At 39.4% G+C, this 18,644-nt stretch overlaps 1 protein-coding gene across 1 annotated transcript; it reads left to right on the top strand.

Annotated features, from left to right (window-relative positions):
• Positions 1-3,619: 3,619 nt before the first annotated feature.
• On the top strand, positions 3,620-16,861 carry Slc25a31 (solute carrier family 25 member 31). The gene is made up of 6 exons (XM_041659365.1): positions 3,620-3,972; positions 9,789-9,916; positions 12,047-12,164; positions 13,246-13,400; positions 14,507-14,632; positions 16,432-16,861. The coding sequence occupies exons 1-6, from the start codon at positions 3,741-3,743 to the stop codon at positions 16,630-16,632; spliced, it is 960 nt and encodes a 319-aa protein (XP_041515299.1). The 5' UTR covers positions 3,620-3,740; the 3' UTR covers positions 16,633-16,861.
• Positions 16,862-18,644: the final 1,783 nt, after the last annotated feature.

Here is an 18,644-nt window from a genome sequence, read left to right as displayed (position 1 = left end):
TACTTACCCAACAAATGCTTCCCGAACTTCTACACACTGCCAAATACTGCAGAGACAGCAGCGAACAAAATAGTAAGGCATCTGCCCTCACAGAGTTTGTGTTCCCCTGGCAGAGGAGACCACAAATATGATAAAGTATTCGGCTGAATGTGAGGAGAAGAGGGGGAAGTAAGAAGCTGTGGGGTGAAGCTGGTAAACGTGGTGGCCTGGGAAGGATTTGCTGAAGTGAGAAGATGGAACTGTGCTGATTCTCGAAGAGAGAAGAGTAAACAGCACAGAGGCCCCGCCCAAGTAGTTTTATAGCTGTAAACCCTGAGACTCTGTCCTTGATCAGTGGAACAAGTCATGAACCAGTCTGTTTCAGGTCTAGACTGAGAACTTGACTAGGTGCTCTAGGTGTCAAAAGGTAACATTTCTAAGGAAGTCCTTTCCTGTTGGTCTTCTGTCACTGGGTGCAGATGAGGATACAGAAAGGAATAAGCAATACTGTTGTCAGCTGTCACACCGAACATGAGCGTGGAGTGTGGGACAGTGGAAACGGCCCTGAAGGCCGCGGACTTGTTTTTATGTCTTCAGAGATACCATGTCCGTTAGGGCCAGAGATAGATCCTGATCTTAAAATACAGGCTTACTTGGAGAGTCGTTGAAGGCCTCCCTTAAACTTTTTCAAGCATTCTTGTTGACACTTCATTACTTAAAGGAGACTGAAGCATTTCACTACGGGTCTTGGCAAACAAAAAGGGGGCTGCTCACTTTTGGAATTAGCAGTGGGCTTTACAAAGGGTTTTGAAATCAGTGTGACTGATAAGAAGATTAGCTGCAAAAAAAAAAATCTCTGAGTGATGATTAAAGTGGTTGCTTTAGGAAGGTTAATCCAGACACAGCCTATTAAACATAAAGACTGAAGACACACGCAGATGAGCCACACTGGAAAGGAAGTGGGTGGGAATGCATGGAACCAGGAGAACTTGCCAGCTGACGTCATAGGCAGACATCAAAATGTTAACAAAATTCCTGCTCTGTGATCCTGGCCTGAATGCCTAGATACAAAATTAGAAAGGTAATAGCGTGCTTAAGATACCAGTGAGAAATTAGGTTCCTGTGTTCAAAGCAGCTAAAACTCATCCGGCCCTAGAGCGGTATCTCAAGGTTCTTGGTAGGTCGTCCCAAATAAAAGGTAAGGCAGACTCTGTATTTACTGAAAAGCATCAAAAAAAGCTTTAAAAAGCAATTAGGAAGATGTATATGCTGCCATAGTGAGGTCTGGTATATTTGATGAAAAAAAAAGCCAGATGGAAGAAAATTAAGCATCATAGCTTCTGTCCTACTGATACATGGAAAGAATTTTCTAGGGGTTGCCTGTGCAATATTGCCCAAAAACCAAAGTGATAATGTTTAGTCCAACTGTCTTTTGTCAAGTATTAAATTTTCAAAAGTATAAAACAATACTATTATATATAATTACATTTGCATATAATATAATTATATTATTAAAAATAATTAATATATAGTATATATAATTGATAGATATAGATATGCTAGTCCCTGAACGACTAGAGTGGCAAAGAGAAACCTAATTTTTCCATGAATTCTGATTTAATAATATATATAATTATGTGTGTGTGTGTGTGTGTGTGTGTATAATTTCAGAAAATGTATTTTTAGACTTCCTACCTGGTAGGTAGCTTCCATAGTGCAGGAAGGTACTATGTAGGCTGCCTGGGGAGAAAAGCCAGCAACATTGTCACCCAACTGTGAACTCCATGAGTTAAATGTCAACCCGTGGCTCAGAAGTTAAGAGCACTGGCTGCTCTTCCAGAGGTCCTTAGTTCAATTCCCAGCAACCACATGGTGGTTCATAACCATCTATAGTGAGATCTTGTGCCCTCTTGGCATGCAGGCATATATATGCAGGCAGAACATTGCATACATAATAAATAAAATAATAAAATTAAAAAATAAATTGTTAACCTGCTAGACCAACTGTCCTGCCAAGCCCCTATAGGCTTCACTAATTTCTAGGGAACCCAGAATCACACAGCAGCCTGAATGCTTCACTGCCTAAGGGAATGCTTGACTACCTCAGGAACTGAAAGGTACATGGTAGCCCAGGAGCCGTGGACTCTAACCAGAAAATCCTATGGCGTGCCTCTCAAGGCCAAATCCATGATTTCATGCAAATAACCAGGGTGAAAACAACTAAGATTCACTAAATATATGAACCTGCCAAGGGACTTTAAAAAATAAATAAAACTATACTTTTAGCTATACACTGTGGCTTACTGTCCAAAGGCTAAGCTGGGAATTTTGCCATAAATTGGAAGCCAGCCAAGGTTAGAGTAAGATACTGGCTCACAATTTAAAAAATAGTAATTCAAGGGCCATGGTGGGGCACAGCTTTAATCCCAGCATTTGGGAGGCAGAGGCAGGCAGATCTCTAATCTGAGGCCAGACTGGTCTACAGAGTAAGTTCCAGAACAACCAAGATAACGCAAAGAAACCCTGTCTTGAAAACCGAAATACAATAATAATTCAAAATTTATTGATGACTCTGCAATAGGTTTCTCATTATTTTAACTGATTAAGTGTATTTTTTGTTCGTTTTTTGGAGACAGGGTTTCTCTGTAGCTTTGGTGCCTGTCCTGAAACTTGCTCTTGTAGACCAGGCTGACCTCCAACTCATAGAGATCCACCTGCCTCTGCCTCCTGAGTGCTGGAATTAAAGGCGTGCGCCACCACCGCCCGGCTAACATTTTTAAAGATCTTTAATATGGTACTTGTCAGCATATTTGGCAACAATAACAACAAAAAAGGTTTGTATAGACTTTAGCAAGTTTTAAAAGTAAGGTTTGTGGAGGAAAAAAAGTTTGTGAATTGCTGTCTTAGAAAGTCACCGGTTATTAAACCTGCAAAACAGAATTCCCCAAAGGGAGCCCCACGCATGGTAGCTCACGCCTTTAATCCCAGCACTCTGAAGATAGAGGCAGGCAGAATTCTTTGAGTTCAAGACCAGCCTGGTCTGCATGCTAGTTCCGGGGCGGCCAGGACTACGAAGAGAATTGATTTTCCATAAAAACTGATTTAACGATTAGGGCCCAGTTTAACACAAAAATTTAAACAATCCAACGCCACTGTCCTATCTCCCTTGAATGTTCGGTTTCAATCGAGAATCACTATTTAACGGCAATTTCAGTTTAAATAAAATAAGGCAGCGAAACATGTTGACTTCTGAGGAGAAAACGACAAATCCCATGTCCAGGGTAGCTGGACTAATGGTCCCGGCTAAAGCAGGCCGTGATGTCTATTTAAGCCAGGGGCTCACGTAGCCCAGGCTGGCCTCACATTAGCTATGGAGCCAAAGGTGCCTGCACCTGCCGGCATTACACGGATGCAGCAGCGACTGCAGTGTGGCTCCTGAATCAGAAGCACTTAATCTTGGAGCACTCAGTGGGCGTTCCCGGCCCCCGTGCGCCCCCCTCCCCGCGCCACGGACAAACAGCTGCACACTGCGCAGGCGCACTGGGAAACACGTGTTGGGGTCACGTGCACCAAGCCAGGCGGCAAGGCCGTTGGGCGCGCCTGCGCAGCTCTTCAGGCCCGTGCCGGATGCGCTGTTCTCCCAGCATCCCTAGCGCCGCTTTCCCGCCAGGATAAAGCCGAAGCGGTTTTCCGGTCCTCGTCGCTGTGACTTGGGTGTCGGTGTGGCGCTGTGGCCGTCGTTTGTCCGTCTTCTGTCCAGCATGTCGAGCGACTCCAAGAAGCCCTCTTCCAAGAAGGCGCTGTTCGACCCCGCGTCCTTCGCGAAGGACCTGCTGGCCGGCGGCGTCGCGGCCGCCGTGTCAAAGACAGCCGTGGCCCCCATCGAGCGAGTGAAGCTGCTGCTGCAGGTGCAGGCATCCTCCAAGCAGATCAGCCCCGAGGCGCGCTACAAGGGCATGGTGGACTGCCTGGTGCGCATTCCGCGCGAGCAAGGTGCGTATGGTGCCACCCGTGGCCTCCGCGTCCCAGGGACGGGTCGGGGTGAGGGGTCACCCAAGGAGGAGGTGACACAGGGTGGTCCAGAGGTGGGTGCCCCGGGGAAAAGGGGGTCACCTAGAGGAAGGATCATGCACAGGAGGTGACCAGGGGAGGGATTATCTAGAGGAAAAGAGCCGACACAGCAAATAACCCTGAAAAGAGAGTCATTTAGGGAGCAGGGTGGTCCCAGAAGGAGCAGTCCGGAGGAAGTAAGGGAAATATCTTCTAGATCAGGAACGGGGGTCCATCCAGAGAAGAGGTGACCAGAGGCAGATTGATCCAGTGGAACGGGAGGGGAGTCTTACAGAAAAGGGGTAACCCAGGGGAAAGAGATTATCCAAACTAGGGTTCACTCAAAGGGTGAGGTGACACCAGAATGGTTGGCACAGAGAAATTGGGTTACTCAGTAGGAAGGGGTAATTTCCAGAGAAGGGGTGGCCCAGAGTGATGCAGAAGAACGGGTAGGGACAATCAGAAAGGGGTGTGTAGGGTGGAGGTAGCTGCGGGAGGGTCAGTCAGAAAGAGGGGATGTGTAGGGTGGAGGTAGCTGCCGGAGGGTCAATCAGAAAAGGGGGTGTGTAGGGTGGGGGGAGCTGCCAGCGGGTCAATCAGAAAGGGGTATGTGTGTAGGGTGGAGGTAGCTGCCCGCTACAGCCTAGCAGATGTTTCTTTTTGTTTTTGTTTCTTGGTGTGCAATGAAGGTGGGGGGGGGGTTGTTGCTGAGTGTGTAGGGGCACCGACTTTTGAGGCAGGGTCTATGTAGCCCTTGGTAGCCTGGAGTTCACTATTAAGGGCCAGGCTGGAATTGAACTTGAGTTTGTCTTTCTGCCTATTTTTGAGAGCCCTGGGATTACAGGTCTGTTTCTTAATCCTGTTTGCAGGTGAGACCCTAGCCTGCACTTTCCATGTAGGTCTGTTATATCAGTAATTGTTCTTTGAGTAACACTTGTGCCTGGCCCAGAAAAAAATGTATGACTTCCCAGGGTTCAAGATGCTTTATGTTAATTAGTATTCAAGTGGCTTAGTTATTTTTTGAAGCACTAAACTTCTGAGAAGTACAAATGTGGATGTTTTGTAGCCTCTGAGTAGTCTGCTGCCTAATCAGCACAAAGCTCTGCTTATTTTGGAGAACCACTGAAGACCAGGCCTTCCCACAAGGCAGGCTTCTCTGTGCAGAATTGCAGAGTGGGCAAGATTCAGTAATCAGGACAAATGGTGCTTTAATATAACTTCTAAGAACTTTTATTAAAAACATACTTTGTGTGTCTTCATGTTTGCATTCATGTGTGCCATGACACAGATATGGAATCAGGATAACTTGCAGACACTCTGAGTGTCCTGGGGTTAGAACTCAGGTCAGTGGGCTTGACAACAGGTGTTTTTATCTGTTGAGTCATCTCATCAATCCTAACATGATTTATGTTATCAGAGTTAAACAGGGGGAAAAAAAACAACACTAAGCAAAATACATAATCCGTGATCAGTTTTACTTGTGTTTTTAGGTTTTTTTTTTTTTAGGGATGGAATTTTTCTTAATACCGAAATGATTTGATAAACAGTGAAAGTCCTTCATGAGCCATTGCTGAAAATGACCCGTGATAGATAATCAGCTTAACAGAAGGCTTGTGTCCATTCAGATATTTGGGTTCTGTTGAAAACCCTGTACAAATTTTTACAAAGAAAATAGATTTATCCTTTATTCAGAAGAGGAAATGAAGTGACTTCAACTCCAGAACAATCCTTTCTTTTGTTTCTAGGTCTGTGGTAGAGTTTTCTCGAAGTAAAACAATAGAACAATGGGCTCTATCCAAGTGTGGTATTGTTTAAGCTAAAATGTTGGGGAACAGCCCAGGCAGCATACTAAAACATACCATTTGAGAAAAGAAAACAGGGATTGAGGAACGTTACTTTATTTCTAGAGAAATACTGACTGCTGAGTAGAATATAGGGGATTGATTAACAGAAATTTTTGAGGGTATTTTTTAATTTAAAAATTTTTTTTTTATTTTTAAAATATAACCCAAATTTGGTTCTTGTAATTTGGGTTAATTCTATGTATTTTTCTGGTTTTCATATCTTTTTTTTTTCGGTTTTTTTCGAGACAGGGTTTCTTTATAGCTTTGGAACCTGTTCTGGAACTAGTTCTTGTAGACCAGGCTGGCCTCGAACTCGGAGATCCGCCTGCTTCTGCCTCTTTAGTGTTGGGATTAAAGGTGTGCGCCAGCACAGCCCAGCTGCTTTTCATATCTTTACCTTTCAAGATGTAGTCATAAGCAGAACTTTGAGAAATTTTCTGTTCTTCTGTGTGGGTCATTGTTACTAAAGCATCAGGATACCTCACAGCAGGGAGGGTATTGCCATCTAGAGGCATTTTGAAATGTTATGGGGAAAGCTTTGTATGTACAGTTCAGGGGAATGTAATCCTAAATTACAATAACATGAAATCCAGGGGTCGGGAGGACTCCTCCAAGTTCAAGGACCACCTGAGCTGCTGCTTAGTAGGATCCTCTCTCAGAAAGAAAGGAAGGAGGGAAGAAGGACCCACCCTTAGTTACAGATGTGATGCTCCTTCTGGCTCTCCTGCTGGTTTAAGGATACTTTTGTCATGAAAACTTTTATTTGTATTTGGTATGTTAACCAAAGCTACAGGACTCTTCTGTTCTTTGGTGAAATGAGCATCTGGTACAGTAATCAGAATTATGGGGAATAACTCATCATCTGAATCAGCCATGTCCAACGTGATCAAATGTGTGTGAGCCAGCTCACAATGGGATAACAGCACCTTCCTCATGTGACTGCAAACCAGTTTTTTGGTTTAATTTAATTTTTTTTAAATTTCAGTCTCCCTTGTTTAGTTGGAAAGGTTTCTACCAAAATGTGCTTTCTGAACCTTATTCTATGCCAGGGTGGTGTCAGTGTGTTACTGTGGCTGTGACCAGAAAATTAAATATCACTTAGTGTCATTTACACACTCAGGGTTCATTTGGTGAATTCTTTGTTCCAGAGGTCGGACTCTGAGAAAACAAATGTGTATCTCTGGTTTTGAAAGTTTTTATTAACTAATAAGAATTTAAGTGCCATTAGAAATACTTCAGGTTAGTTTTGCACCATCCTCAATAATTTAGAACAACTTTCTTTGTTGTTGTCTAATTTCACAAAATTTTTCCTTTTTTAAATTGATTTTTATTGAGCTCTACATTTTTCTCTGCTCTCCTCCCTGCCTTTCCCTCCCCTCCAACTCTCTTCCATGGTTCCCATGCTCCCAATTTACTCAGGAGATTTTGTCTTTTTCTACTTCCCATGTAGATTAGATCCATGTGTGTCTCTCTTAGGGTCCTCATTGTTGTCTAAGTTCTCTGGGGTTGTGATTTGTGGACTGGTTTTCTTTGCTTTATGTTTAAAAACCACTTTATGAGTGAGTACATATGATAATTATTTTTTGGGTCTGGGTTACCTTACTGAATATGATGTTTTCAAGTTCCATCCATTTGTCTGCAAATTTCAAGATGTCATTATTTTTCTCTGCTGTGTGGTACTCAAACAAGTTAACATATTAATTACCATGTGTAATTAAAGCGCTTTGTGTGTTTTCAGTATGTTTATGATTTGCTCTGTTATGAACTTGAAGTCGTATTAGTATTAGTCGCCATCCTGTGAGCCCCTAGATCTGGGAGCCTCCCATCCCAGGGGGAGCTATTTGCTTACTTTTATGTCTGTCTCATTTGCTTACAAAAAGTCCCCATATTTTGTGTTAGAGACCCAAAGTTCATTCACCCCACCCTGTGTAACCAACATCTCACTTTTGCCCACTTAACTGCCAGATACACCCCTACCCAGCCTCTGGGAACCACTACTTTACTATATTCTTGTGTTAAATGTTTTTAAATTCTACATATAAATGATACCATATGACATTTTTCTTTCCATGCTTTCCTATTTCACTTACTATATTATCCTCAGGTTCATTTATTTTTATTGACAGTAGATTCTTCTTGAATAAAATACATCCTGACCACAGTTTTTTCTCCCTCTGATCCTTTCAGTTTTTCCCCCATCTTCCCTTTCCCCCAGATATATTCCCTTTTTCCCCTTCAGAAAAGAGCAGGCCTCCAAGAGATGATGGCCAAACAGGACAAAACAAGATGCTATAAGACAAGGCAAAAGTTTTCATATCTGTGCTGGACAAGGCAATCCAATAAGAGGCAAAAGAGTCAGAGATACAGCTGAGCAGTGGTGACACACACTTTTAATCCCAGCACAGGGGAGACCAGCCAGGTCTACAGAGTGAGCTCCAGGATAGCCAGGGCTATTATACAGAGAAACAGTGGAGAGAGACAGAGACAGGCTTGCATCCACTGTTAGAAGTTCCACAAAAACATCAATGCTACATATACTCAGAGGGACATGGTGCAGACCCTTGTAGGCCCCACACTTGTCCCTTCAGTCCCTGTGAGCCCACGCGAGTCCTGCTTAGTTGTTTCAGTGGGTCATGATCTCCTGGTGTTCTCCATCTCCTCTGATTCCTGCAGTATTTCATCCCCATCTTTCAAGGGGCTCCCCAATCTCCAAGAGAAGGGAGGAGGGACCCAGTGGAGACCTCTAATGTAGAATCTTTCCATAATGTCTGGCTGTGGGTTCATAGATGTAAGTGCCACACCTTTTCTTTTAAGGAACAGTAATTCCGTTATGTATATATTCTGCATTTTCTTAATTTATCTGCTGATGGAGCTTAGGCTAACCTGTGTCTTGGCTGTTGTGTGTAGTAGCACTGCACATGCAAATGCAGACATCTCAACATCCTGTTTTAGCTCCTCTATATATGTACTCAGGGATGGGATGTGGAACCTGTGACGGTTCTGCTTTTAGTTTGCAGAGAATCTCATACATTATACATGGTTCTTTTTTCCCTATGTACTTAACTAATATTCTTGTCTTTCTGATAGTAGCTGTTTTAACAGATCAAAAATAACTGTGGTTTTAATTTGCATTCTCCCCATTTTCAAGTCCTAGATAAGAAGACATTTTATTTTATGAAATCACAGTCTTTTGAATTATTTTTAAAGACCTGATTTAGGGCATTCTCCTGGTTAGAACTAGAGATGCCCTATTTAAAGTACACAGTCAAGCCACTTGACAGTTTGCTATCTGCTGAAAATAATCAAGATTATGGGTGAGCCGTGTTCCAGAGAAACTTTAGACTATAAGGACAGCTCTAGATGTTAAGTCACATAATAGCTCAGTAATGAGGGTTGGGCAGTCCATGGAGTACTGAGGTGGGGGATTATTTACTCCAACAGACTAGGAGAGACTTACCTTGAAATAAAATTGATCAACTCTTCTTTCGCCACCGAGCATCACCCTTCTTCCTTTTCTGTAAATTCTACCCTGCTTTCAAAATGGTTCTAGAACATAAAAAAATGAGGATATAGGTTTCTGTTACACCTTTTAATTCTCATGATCACATGTGTTATTCAGTAAGTGAGTCTGTTTGTTTGGTGCATTGTACTAGCACATAACAGCTTCGTTACTGTAGGAACTGGCATCAAGGCTTAGGGATGAGACCAGAAGTTATTAGTGGTTTCTGCTTTTTTCCCATTGACAAGTCCTGTGTTTGTTTAGCTGATACTTTTGACAAGTTCTTTAGATTTTCTGTTTGAAATGAACAGAATTTTGATGGACTATATAGTTAATGTTGCTGTTTCTTCCTTCAGTAAAAATGTTAGAACACACTCTTTACTAATCAAAATGAATTTATGTGTTTGATTCTGTAGGTTTTTTAAGTTATTGGCGTGGCAATTTCGCAAATGTTATTCGATACTTTCCAACACAAGCTTTAAATTTCGCTTTCAAGGACAAATACAAACAACTATTCATGTCTGGAGTTAATAAAGAAAAACAGGTAATTATGTTTTAATATGTCTAAAATTTTCTAAGAAACTATTGAATTTGTCTTACCTATAGCATCTTAGAGTGAAGGTACTCTGGTAGCGGTAAAAATAGAAATGGAGCACATTAAACGTTGACGAGTTAGCATATGTAGTAAGTTACAAAAATTATATGAGCTTCAACACATTTCATGAAATCTCTTAGCTTCAGTAGCTCAGGGTTCATTAGTCTCAAGGCTTTATTTCCCAGAGTAAGCATTAAATGTAATTCATATTTTAGAATTCCTGCTTCTTGTCAGCATAAAGAAACAGCCGTCAGGTTTATATTACCTACCACTGGGGTTGCTTATTCCCTGTTATTATTATTGTTTTTCCTTTATGGAAGTGAAGCATGCGAGGAGTTCCTGGAGTGTAGTTCAGTAGTAGAGCACAAGCTTGCCTGTGGGATTCTGGGTTTAATCTCCAGCACTGAAGCTAAGACAAGAAGGGTCAAGCCAAGAGAAAATTATGTAACAAACAGATGGAGTAAGGCTGGGGAGATAGTTCAGTAGACAAAATATTTGTGGCACAAGCAGGATGAGTTTAAGCTTCAGAACACATATTTAATAAACAATTGGAGCCTGATGGTGTGCACTAGTAATCCTCATGCTGGGGAAGGGAGACAGCCATGCCTTTGGGTCTACTGGCCAACCTGCCTAGCCTAATGGGTGAGCTCTGGCTGGGTAAGTAAGAGACCCTAAGTCTACCAACCCCACCCCAAAAATGCAAGGTATATAGCCCTTGAGGAATGGCACCCAAAGTTGTCCTTTGACTTTCATATGAACACACACATACGAAAACATCACAAACAAGAGATAGAAGGGTATGGGAGGTTTAATAGTATAGTAAACTTTTTAATAAATAGAAATAGACTAAAAATCACCTCCTTTAACACCATCATACCAAACCAAAAGAATACAACAAAAAAAATGAGAAGGCAGTATCCCTGATGAGCACATAGGAGAGAAAAAAATAATCTTCAACAGAATTCTAGTTCATGAAGTCCAGCAGCACATGAGAAAGAAAAAGTATGTATCTATCCAGATAGCACTCACTGGGCAGTTAAACAGGATGAAGTGTAGTAATAGGTGTTGCTACATGAATCAACCTCAATGCATTATCAAATGGAAAAAAACTACCACAAATAATCACATGCTATGTTTTTTCATTCATATGGAATCTCCACAATTGACAGAGATAGAAATATTGATAGGTACCTAGGGCTCAAGGCGTTAGGGAGGATGACTTATAAGGAGATATAGAATTTCTTTGGAGGTCATATAAATGTTTTAAAACTGGTGATGGTTATTTAACTCTGTGAATCCAACCATTGAATTGTATTCAAGGATAAATTGTATAAAGTGTATTTAAATGTATTAAACAACAATAATCTTGGTCTCCAGAATTATAATCTGTAGAAGTATAAATAAATAAATATATATATATATATATATATATAAAACTATGGTTGAAAAAGTTTTAAGTATAATTTTAAAATAAAAGACTAGAATGTAGTGACACATTTTGAATCTTTAATCACCTTTAATTATTCATAGGAAGAGAATATGGTTATAGACCATATAAGGTTATAGTTTTACAGGGCTGAAGAGGAGAGATGCCATGAAAGAAATAGAGTTTAAAGCATGATCCAACAACTGTTTTTATTTATGAAAAGCAGTGTGAAGGGCATTCTAGGCCAAAATAGAATTAGGAGTTTCAAAGCAGTCTAAGATTTAAAACTAATTTTAAAAATATTAGGACTAAATGTAGCAGGAAACTGAATTTGGCTAGGATATTTTCACTTGACTCTATTTTGTGGTTACAAACACCTTGTATCCTGCATTTTCTGTAACAGCTCCAGTTTAGATAATCTGTTCTATTCTCATAAGCCCATGATGCTGTCCTGGGCTCTGTCCCCAGCATGAGAACATAATGGAGGGAGAGGTTGCGTGGATAGGAGGGAAATGGTTTGTATGTTGTCATATGTGTTCATAAAAGCAGCTTATAGATATTGGTTTGCTTTTTAATCTTTTTGAAAATTGGTTTAGCTATTTTTACCTGTCATATTCAATAGGTTAATGCTTTTTTTAATTTGTGTATTTCAGTTCTGGAGGTGGTTTCTAGCAAACCTGGCTTCTGGAGGGGCTGCTGGAGCAACATCCTTGTGTGTGGTATATCCACTAGATTTTGCCAGAACCCGATTAGGTGTTGATATTGGAAAAGGTAAAATTTATAAGTATTAACTATTCCTTTGTGCTTTGAGCCATGTGTATCAACTTTGTTATCAAATGTAACAGTTTTTTGAGATTTATTTTTATTTATGTGTGTGTGTGTGTGGGTAACTGTCGTGTATACAGGTGCTGGTAGGGGCCAGAAAAGGGTGTTGAGTCCCCTAGAACTGAAATTGCAGGCACTTGTGAGCCATCTAGCATGAGTGCTGGAAACTGAATTCGTCCGCTGGAAGAGCCGCAAACACTCCTAACTGCTGAGCCATCTTTCTAGTTTCTAGTCTACAGAATTTATTCTGAACCAAATATGTAGTAATCAGGCTTACAGTATCTACTTTGTTTCTTTTTTTTTTTTAAGATTTATTTATTTATTATGTATACAACATTCTGCCTCGATGTATGCCCGCACGCCAGAGGAGGGCAGCAGATCTCAGTACAGATGGTTGTGAGCCACCATGTGGTTGCTGGGAATTGAACTCAGGACCTCTGGAAGAGCAGCCAGTGCTCTTAACCTCTGAGCCATCTCTCCAGCCCCCATGTTTCTTTTTTTTTTTTAAGAGAAAATCGAAATGAACATTTAACAAATGAGTAAGCCCAAAGCTTGCCAGTAAGTTTTCTATTGTTCTCATAGACCCTTCTATATTCCTTATTTGTTTATAGTGGTTCTTGGTGAGATTAGCAGCTGTAACTCTTTAGTAAGAGATTAATATTTTCATTTTCTTGTTTGTTTATTTTTTGTTTTTCAAGGCAGGGTTTTCCTGTAACTTTGGAGCCTGTCCTGGAACTAACTCTTGTAGACCAGGCTGGCCTTGAACTCACAGAGATCCGCCTGCCTCTGCCTCCCGAGTGCTGGGATTAAAGGTGTGCATCGCCTCTGCCTGACTGAGATTAATGATTTCAGTTAATTTATTTTAAAATACTTCCTGCAACCTTGAATGAATGGGAAGATTACTTGTGTCCTTCAGGAAATTTTCTGGGTAGAAGTCTCAGATCATTTGAATCTTTAAAATATTTCATTACTTTGATTAATATGTTTTATATAAATATTACTTAGAGTTTTAATTGCTTTATTTTAGGTCCCGAGCAACGGCAATTCAAGGGGTTAGGTGACTGCATCATGAAAATAGCAAAGTCAGATGGAATTATTGGTCTATACCAAGGGTTTGGTGTTTCCGTTCAGGGTATCATTGTTTACCGAGCCTCTTATTTTGGAGCTTATGACACCGTTAAGGTAATTTGGTGACTATAAATGGCTGTTAGATACATGGTTTGTTCTTTTTATCCTAATTAGTTTATTCTAATTAACATACACTTTATTTACATAAGGCAAAATAAATGATAAAGTAGAGAATAAATTTTATTTAATCCATGACAATTGTATGAATATAATTCAGTTAAATTTTAACTATTATAACAGACTTTATATGAACATTTTTTCAACAAGGAAGTTTTTAAGGCTTTTGTATAATAAACAGGAAAGTGTACTGGTTGAACCTCTGTATCTTCTGTAGGTAAAAATGCATGTTCTAACTGTTTTGCTGATGTACTTTAATTGTATTATCACTTTTTATATGCAGATAATCAGTGTCAGAACTAAGGAAGGGCTAATTAAATGGCTTGGTTCAACCACTTGCCATTGTTGGATTAAATTATTAAATGATAAGCAAAACATCTTTGCTCTTCACCACTGTTGCATGTTTCCAAAAGGAATCAATGAAAGTATTATCAGCATTTTCTATTAAAAGTTAAGAGGGATTTTATGCTAGATTTGCATGTTACTCCTCTTCCCCCTTAATACTATAAATGTAGTTAAATATCATTATTGTGGTATAGAAAGGTTACTTTAGCTTAATCTATTATTATTGGAATTTGTATCTCAAATGCATGTGTAATCACAGACAGTGTCCTGTGCATGTTATTGCCTTCAATAGTGACAGTCGGAGATGCTTCTTCACCAGCATGGAACTTTCAGGTTGTTCATCAAATATCATTTTTCAGTTATACAAGAAAGACCTTTTTTGGTCAGTGGATGCTGACATTTTGTTTTATGTGCCATTAATAGTCTAATTTTAATAGTTTCTAAAACATATTTTATATGTTTTATTTCCATAAATCTGAAGCATCATCATGTGTGAACATCATACCTTTTCTTACCAATCTCCTGCTATGAACTTCAGCTAGATTTGGTTTGGTCTGTGGTTCTGGATATCAAATGCAGGACCTTCTACATGCTAGGCAGACTCATCATCTTTCATGTATTTATAAAAAATATCCTTTGAATTAATTTAAGATACTTTGGAAAAGTAGATTAATTACTTGATAACATTTTTCTCCTAGGGCTTACTGCCAAAGCCAAAGGAAACCCCGTTTCTTGTCTCTTTTATCATTGCTCAAATCGTGACAACCTGCTCTGGAATTCTCTCCTATCCCTTTGACACGGTCAGAAGACGTATGATGATGCAGGTAACAGACTTATAAGTTTATCTCAATCTGTGTCTTACATGCAGATGTAATATGCTTGGATTTCAGAAACATTTTAGCTGAAAGGCAAGGTTCATTTTTCTACTTCGTTTGCTCCAGCTAGTGTTTCCTGCTGTAAAAGAGCCAGCAGCCAGCAAAGCTTCCTTTGTGCTGTGAGAACAAAACTGCCTTCTGCTCCTGAATATCTGGGAGTGTGGAGGGAGGGAGTAATAGAGATTACATGAATATCCCATCTTTTAAACTTTTCTGGAATAATTATTCTTTGATGGATGTGGATGTTTTGCCTTTATGTATGTCTGTGCACCCATTGTTTGCCCAGTGCCCAAGGATGCCAGGAAGAGGACATTGGATCCCCAGGAACTGGATTTACAGATGGTTGTGAGCCACCACATGAGTTTTGGGAATCAAACTTAGGGCCTTTGAAATATTACTTCATGTCCTCTGTGCTCTAAACATAAATGTCTAAACTTTATGTATTCTGTCTCTTTCATGTTACACTCATTTCTTAGTAAACATTTGACTGCTTAGTCTGCACTAAGTTCTAGTGGTACAAATAGAACCTGCACCCAAACTCATAGTGCTGTACTGAAGACACACAATTACTGATTAAAAAGAAACGTGCAAAGGACCTAGGAATGCATACTGCCTAAGGTGATCAGATTCAGCCTCCTGATAGCAGAATCTCAGTGACAATGGAGTGGAACCCGTGGAATATGCCACTTTCCTTGTGACAGCAGCTTTGACAGTTGCATTTCTGAGGCACTGATTCTATAGCTTTAGAACTTTCCTGGAAATTGTAAATTATGTTTTGGTAGGTTTGCTTCTCTGTTTTCTGAGATTTAAAAATAATTATCATAAATTTTGTTATATGTAACTCTTCAAAATCTCTGATCATCTGCATTTATGTTGTCCTTAAAATTTCTAATAATTTGGAGGTCATTCTTTTTCCAAAACATTACTTACAGAAAATTTCCCCCAATATATTTTAAAGAACTTATTTAACTTTCCACATTATTGTTTTCATTATCCTTTGAATTAAAAAAATCTATGTGTTTATGCATACTCGTGTGTTTATCTGTGTGAGTGCAGACATGCATGCAAAGGTCATAGGACAACCTCAGGTGTCAGGCCTCACTTTCCACCTTGCTTTAGACAGGGGCTCTTGCTTACCTGCCCGTTACAGGTTAGCTGGCCGTCGAGCTCCCAGGAGTTTCCAGCCTCCACCCCATCTCACCATAGGAGCCCTAGGACTTCGGATTAAGTGGGTTCTGGGGATCTGAAGTCAGGTCCTCACACTTAGAGGAAGCTCTGAGCCACCTCCTCCATCACATACTCCGCTGTGTTTGTTTTCCCTTATAACTTGTGCTTATGTACTTGTTCCTACTTTATTTCTTCTTAAACTTTTAAAACTCTTCAATCTTTTTAGCCCCTTTATCTCTCATACTTCATCTACAGATTTAATATAAAGAGACCTGGGGCCATTTGTTTTTCCAAGTTTTCTTTTTAAAAAAATCCTAATCCCAAACAGGTATTTTTCTAGTGATAATTTTGATCTATATTTTTTTCAGTTAATTGAAATGTGGTGAGATTAAACCATGATTTATGTGATGTTATCCTTTAACATTTAGCATATGGGCAGTGATTCTGCAAATGCCAACAGTCTTCATTCCCTCGGTGCAATATTAAGTATACTCTCATTAGCTCGGCACAGCATGGATTTTATTCATAGTGCTGATGTCCTAAAGATAATAATCTAATAGAAAATTGTCTTTTACACATAGAGCGGTGAGTCTGAACGGCAGTATAAAGGAACCTTAGACTGCTTTGTGAAAATATACCAAAATGAAGGAACAGCTGCATTCTTCCGTGGTGCCTTCTCCAACATTCTTCGTGGTACAGGGGGTGCCTTGGTGCTGGTGCTATATGATAAAATCAAAGAATTTCTCAACATTGATATTGGAGGTAGTTCATCAGGAGATTAAATTGAGAATATGCATATTTCTAATGTAAAAAACATGAAAATTACATAGCTGCCATTTGTATATATTTTGATAGTGTGTTACTACTGTCAATGTCTTTTACAGTGTTTATTCTGCAATAAAGAAAATACTTTTTCAAGATTTTAGTATTAAAAGTCAGAACAAAATGGGTTTCTTCCCACTTAGACCCAGAATCATTTAGTAAGGCATTTTATTATAGATAGTGTATGTTACTTCTGTTAAAAAAATTTTTACACTTGTGAACACTATATAATGTGGAATCTGATAAATAAAAGTATCTTTAAATTTTTGTTTGCTTAGGACAGCTGTAATCCCATCTTTCACAAATTGTATAGTATGACAAATAGTTCCTAAACACTTATCAAGGGTTGTCATCAGTGTCTCTTACATAAATCGGCTTTCTTCTGCAGCAACTGTTAATGCATCTCAAGCATGACTGTAAGCACTTACAGTTCCTATCAGACTATATGAAACTTTGCTAATGTTTAGTCTTGCTAGTGTGAGTATATCTTGAAACAAGAAATATCCCTTCAACATTAGATTTTGTATTCTGTATTGATAATAAAGCAAGTTCAAAACTATTGTAATGAGCCTTTTCTTCCTGACACACACACACACACTTTACCTATAAGGACATGATAGTCACATGTTTTGTTGACATGGAGCTGGCTTAATTACAGCTAGCCAATAAAAGATGGTCCTCAAACTGGGCACAGTGGAGTATACCCATAATCCTAGCACTTTAGGAGACGGATGCAAAAGGATCCAGAGTTCAAGCCATAGAGATTCATGGATTCACAGAGAGACCCTGTCTCAGAACAAATAGTTCTCTGAGATGTGGTAAGTGCTCTTTCCAAGGTTTTGTAGGAGGTACTCATTTTTTCAGTGATGCAAAATTTTAAAAAAAGTACAATACTCAAGATTTTAAAGATTTGATTGGTAAAAGAGTGTTAAGCCAGTGGAGATAAGCTATAAAGAAATTTTGTCAGGCTACAGATTGGTATAATGGAGTAGAAAATTTTCCTGATATTTCAGTATTTCAATGACAGTAATTTAAGATATATAGGTGGTGTTCAAAGGAAAAATCTCTTAAGAACTCTATGCATGGTTTTTTGAAGTTGTCATTGTAACACAGAAGTCAGAAACAAAAAGAAATTATTTCAGATCAAAAAATTAATAAAACAACCATTTGGAATCATTTCCCATATAAATATAAGTGAAGCTGTTACTACTTAAAGAGTCATGCTTACAGCAGAGAAATCTTTAAAATCCTGAATGGCACAGGTAAAGAATGAGCTAGCCACTCAGTCACTAGACTGCAGTCTTTTAACCCTAGAATGTTGTAGTCAGGAAAGAAAAGTTAGATGCTTAGCATCCTAGACTGAGCTGACCTCTGTCACTAACCTGTTCCAGAGATCAGTCACATGAACAAAGCATAGGCTTCTTAAGGAAATAACTCTTGGAGACTAGTATTGCCAAAGCACAGCAAAAGCCTGCTTAAATGGATACTTAATTACCAGTGCTGATTTTCTTAGTCTCGTTTAATAAGGTTCTTCTTTTTTTCTAAAACTCTCAGAAATTAGAGCAGCATTTTTTCCCATGGAATATTTAAGTCAACATGCTGACTGAAATGAACAGTGATTTTAAAATAAGATACATAGCTTCTTTTCATGTGTGTTTCAATGGGACTTAGCAAAATGCAGTTTATTCAAGTATTATTGAACCTGTTTACTATGTGGATATTATAATTTTAGTTCAATAAAATACTGTGGGAGACATAATTTCTTTTGAACTGAGAATTTCATACATGAATAAAATTTATTTTGATCAAATGCACTCCCCTCCAGTTTCTCCTGTCCTCTTCAGCACTGTTGCTTACCAGCCAACCTCTAATATGGGTGGGTGTTTTCAGCCCCGAGGCCAGTTAGTGAGCATGGGTGTAGGAGAAACTACTGGAGCATATGGGTAGTTTCTCGGGTGGCTGCACCTGGGAA

The sequence above is a fragment of the Microtus oregoni genome, unplaced genomic scaffold (assembly GCF_018167655.1).
Source record: "Microtus oregoni isolate MIOR12 unplaced genomic scaffold, Mior012 000010F_ref0000083, whole genome shotgun sequence".
Classification (NCBI taxonomy): domain Eukaryota; kingdom Metazoa; phylum Chordata; class Mammalia; order Rodentia; family Cricetidae; genus Microtus; species Microtus oregoni.
This window is presented reverse-complemented; position numbering and strand designations above follow the sequence as displayed.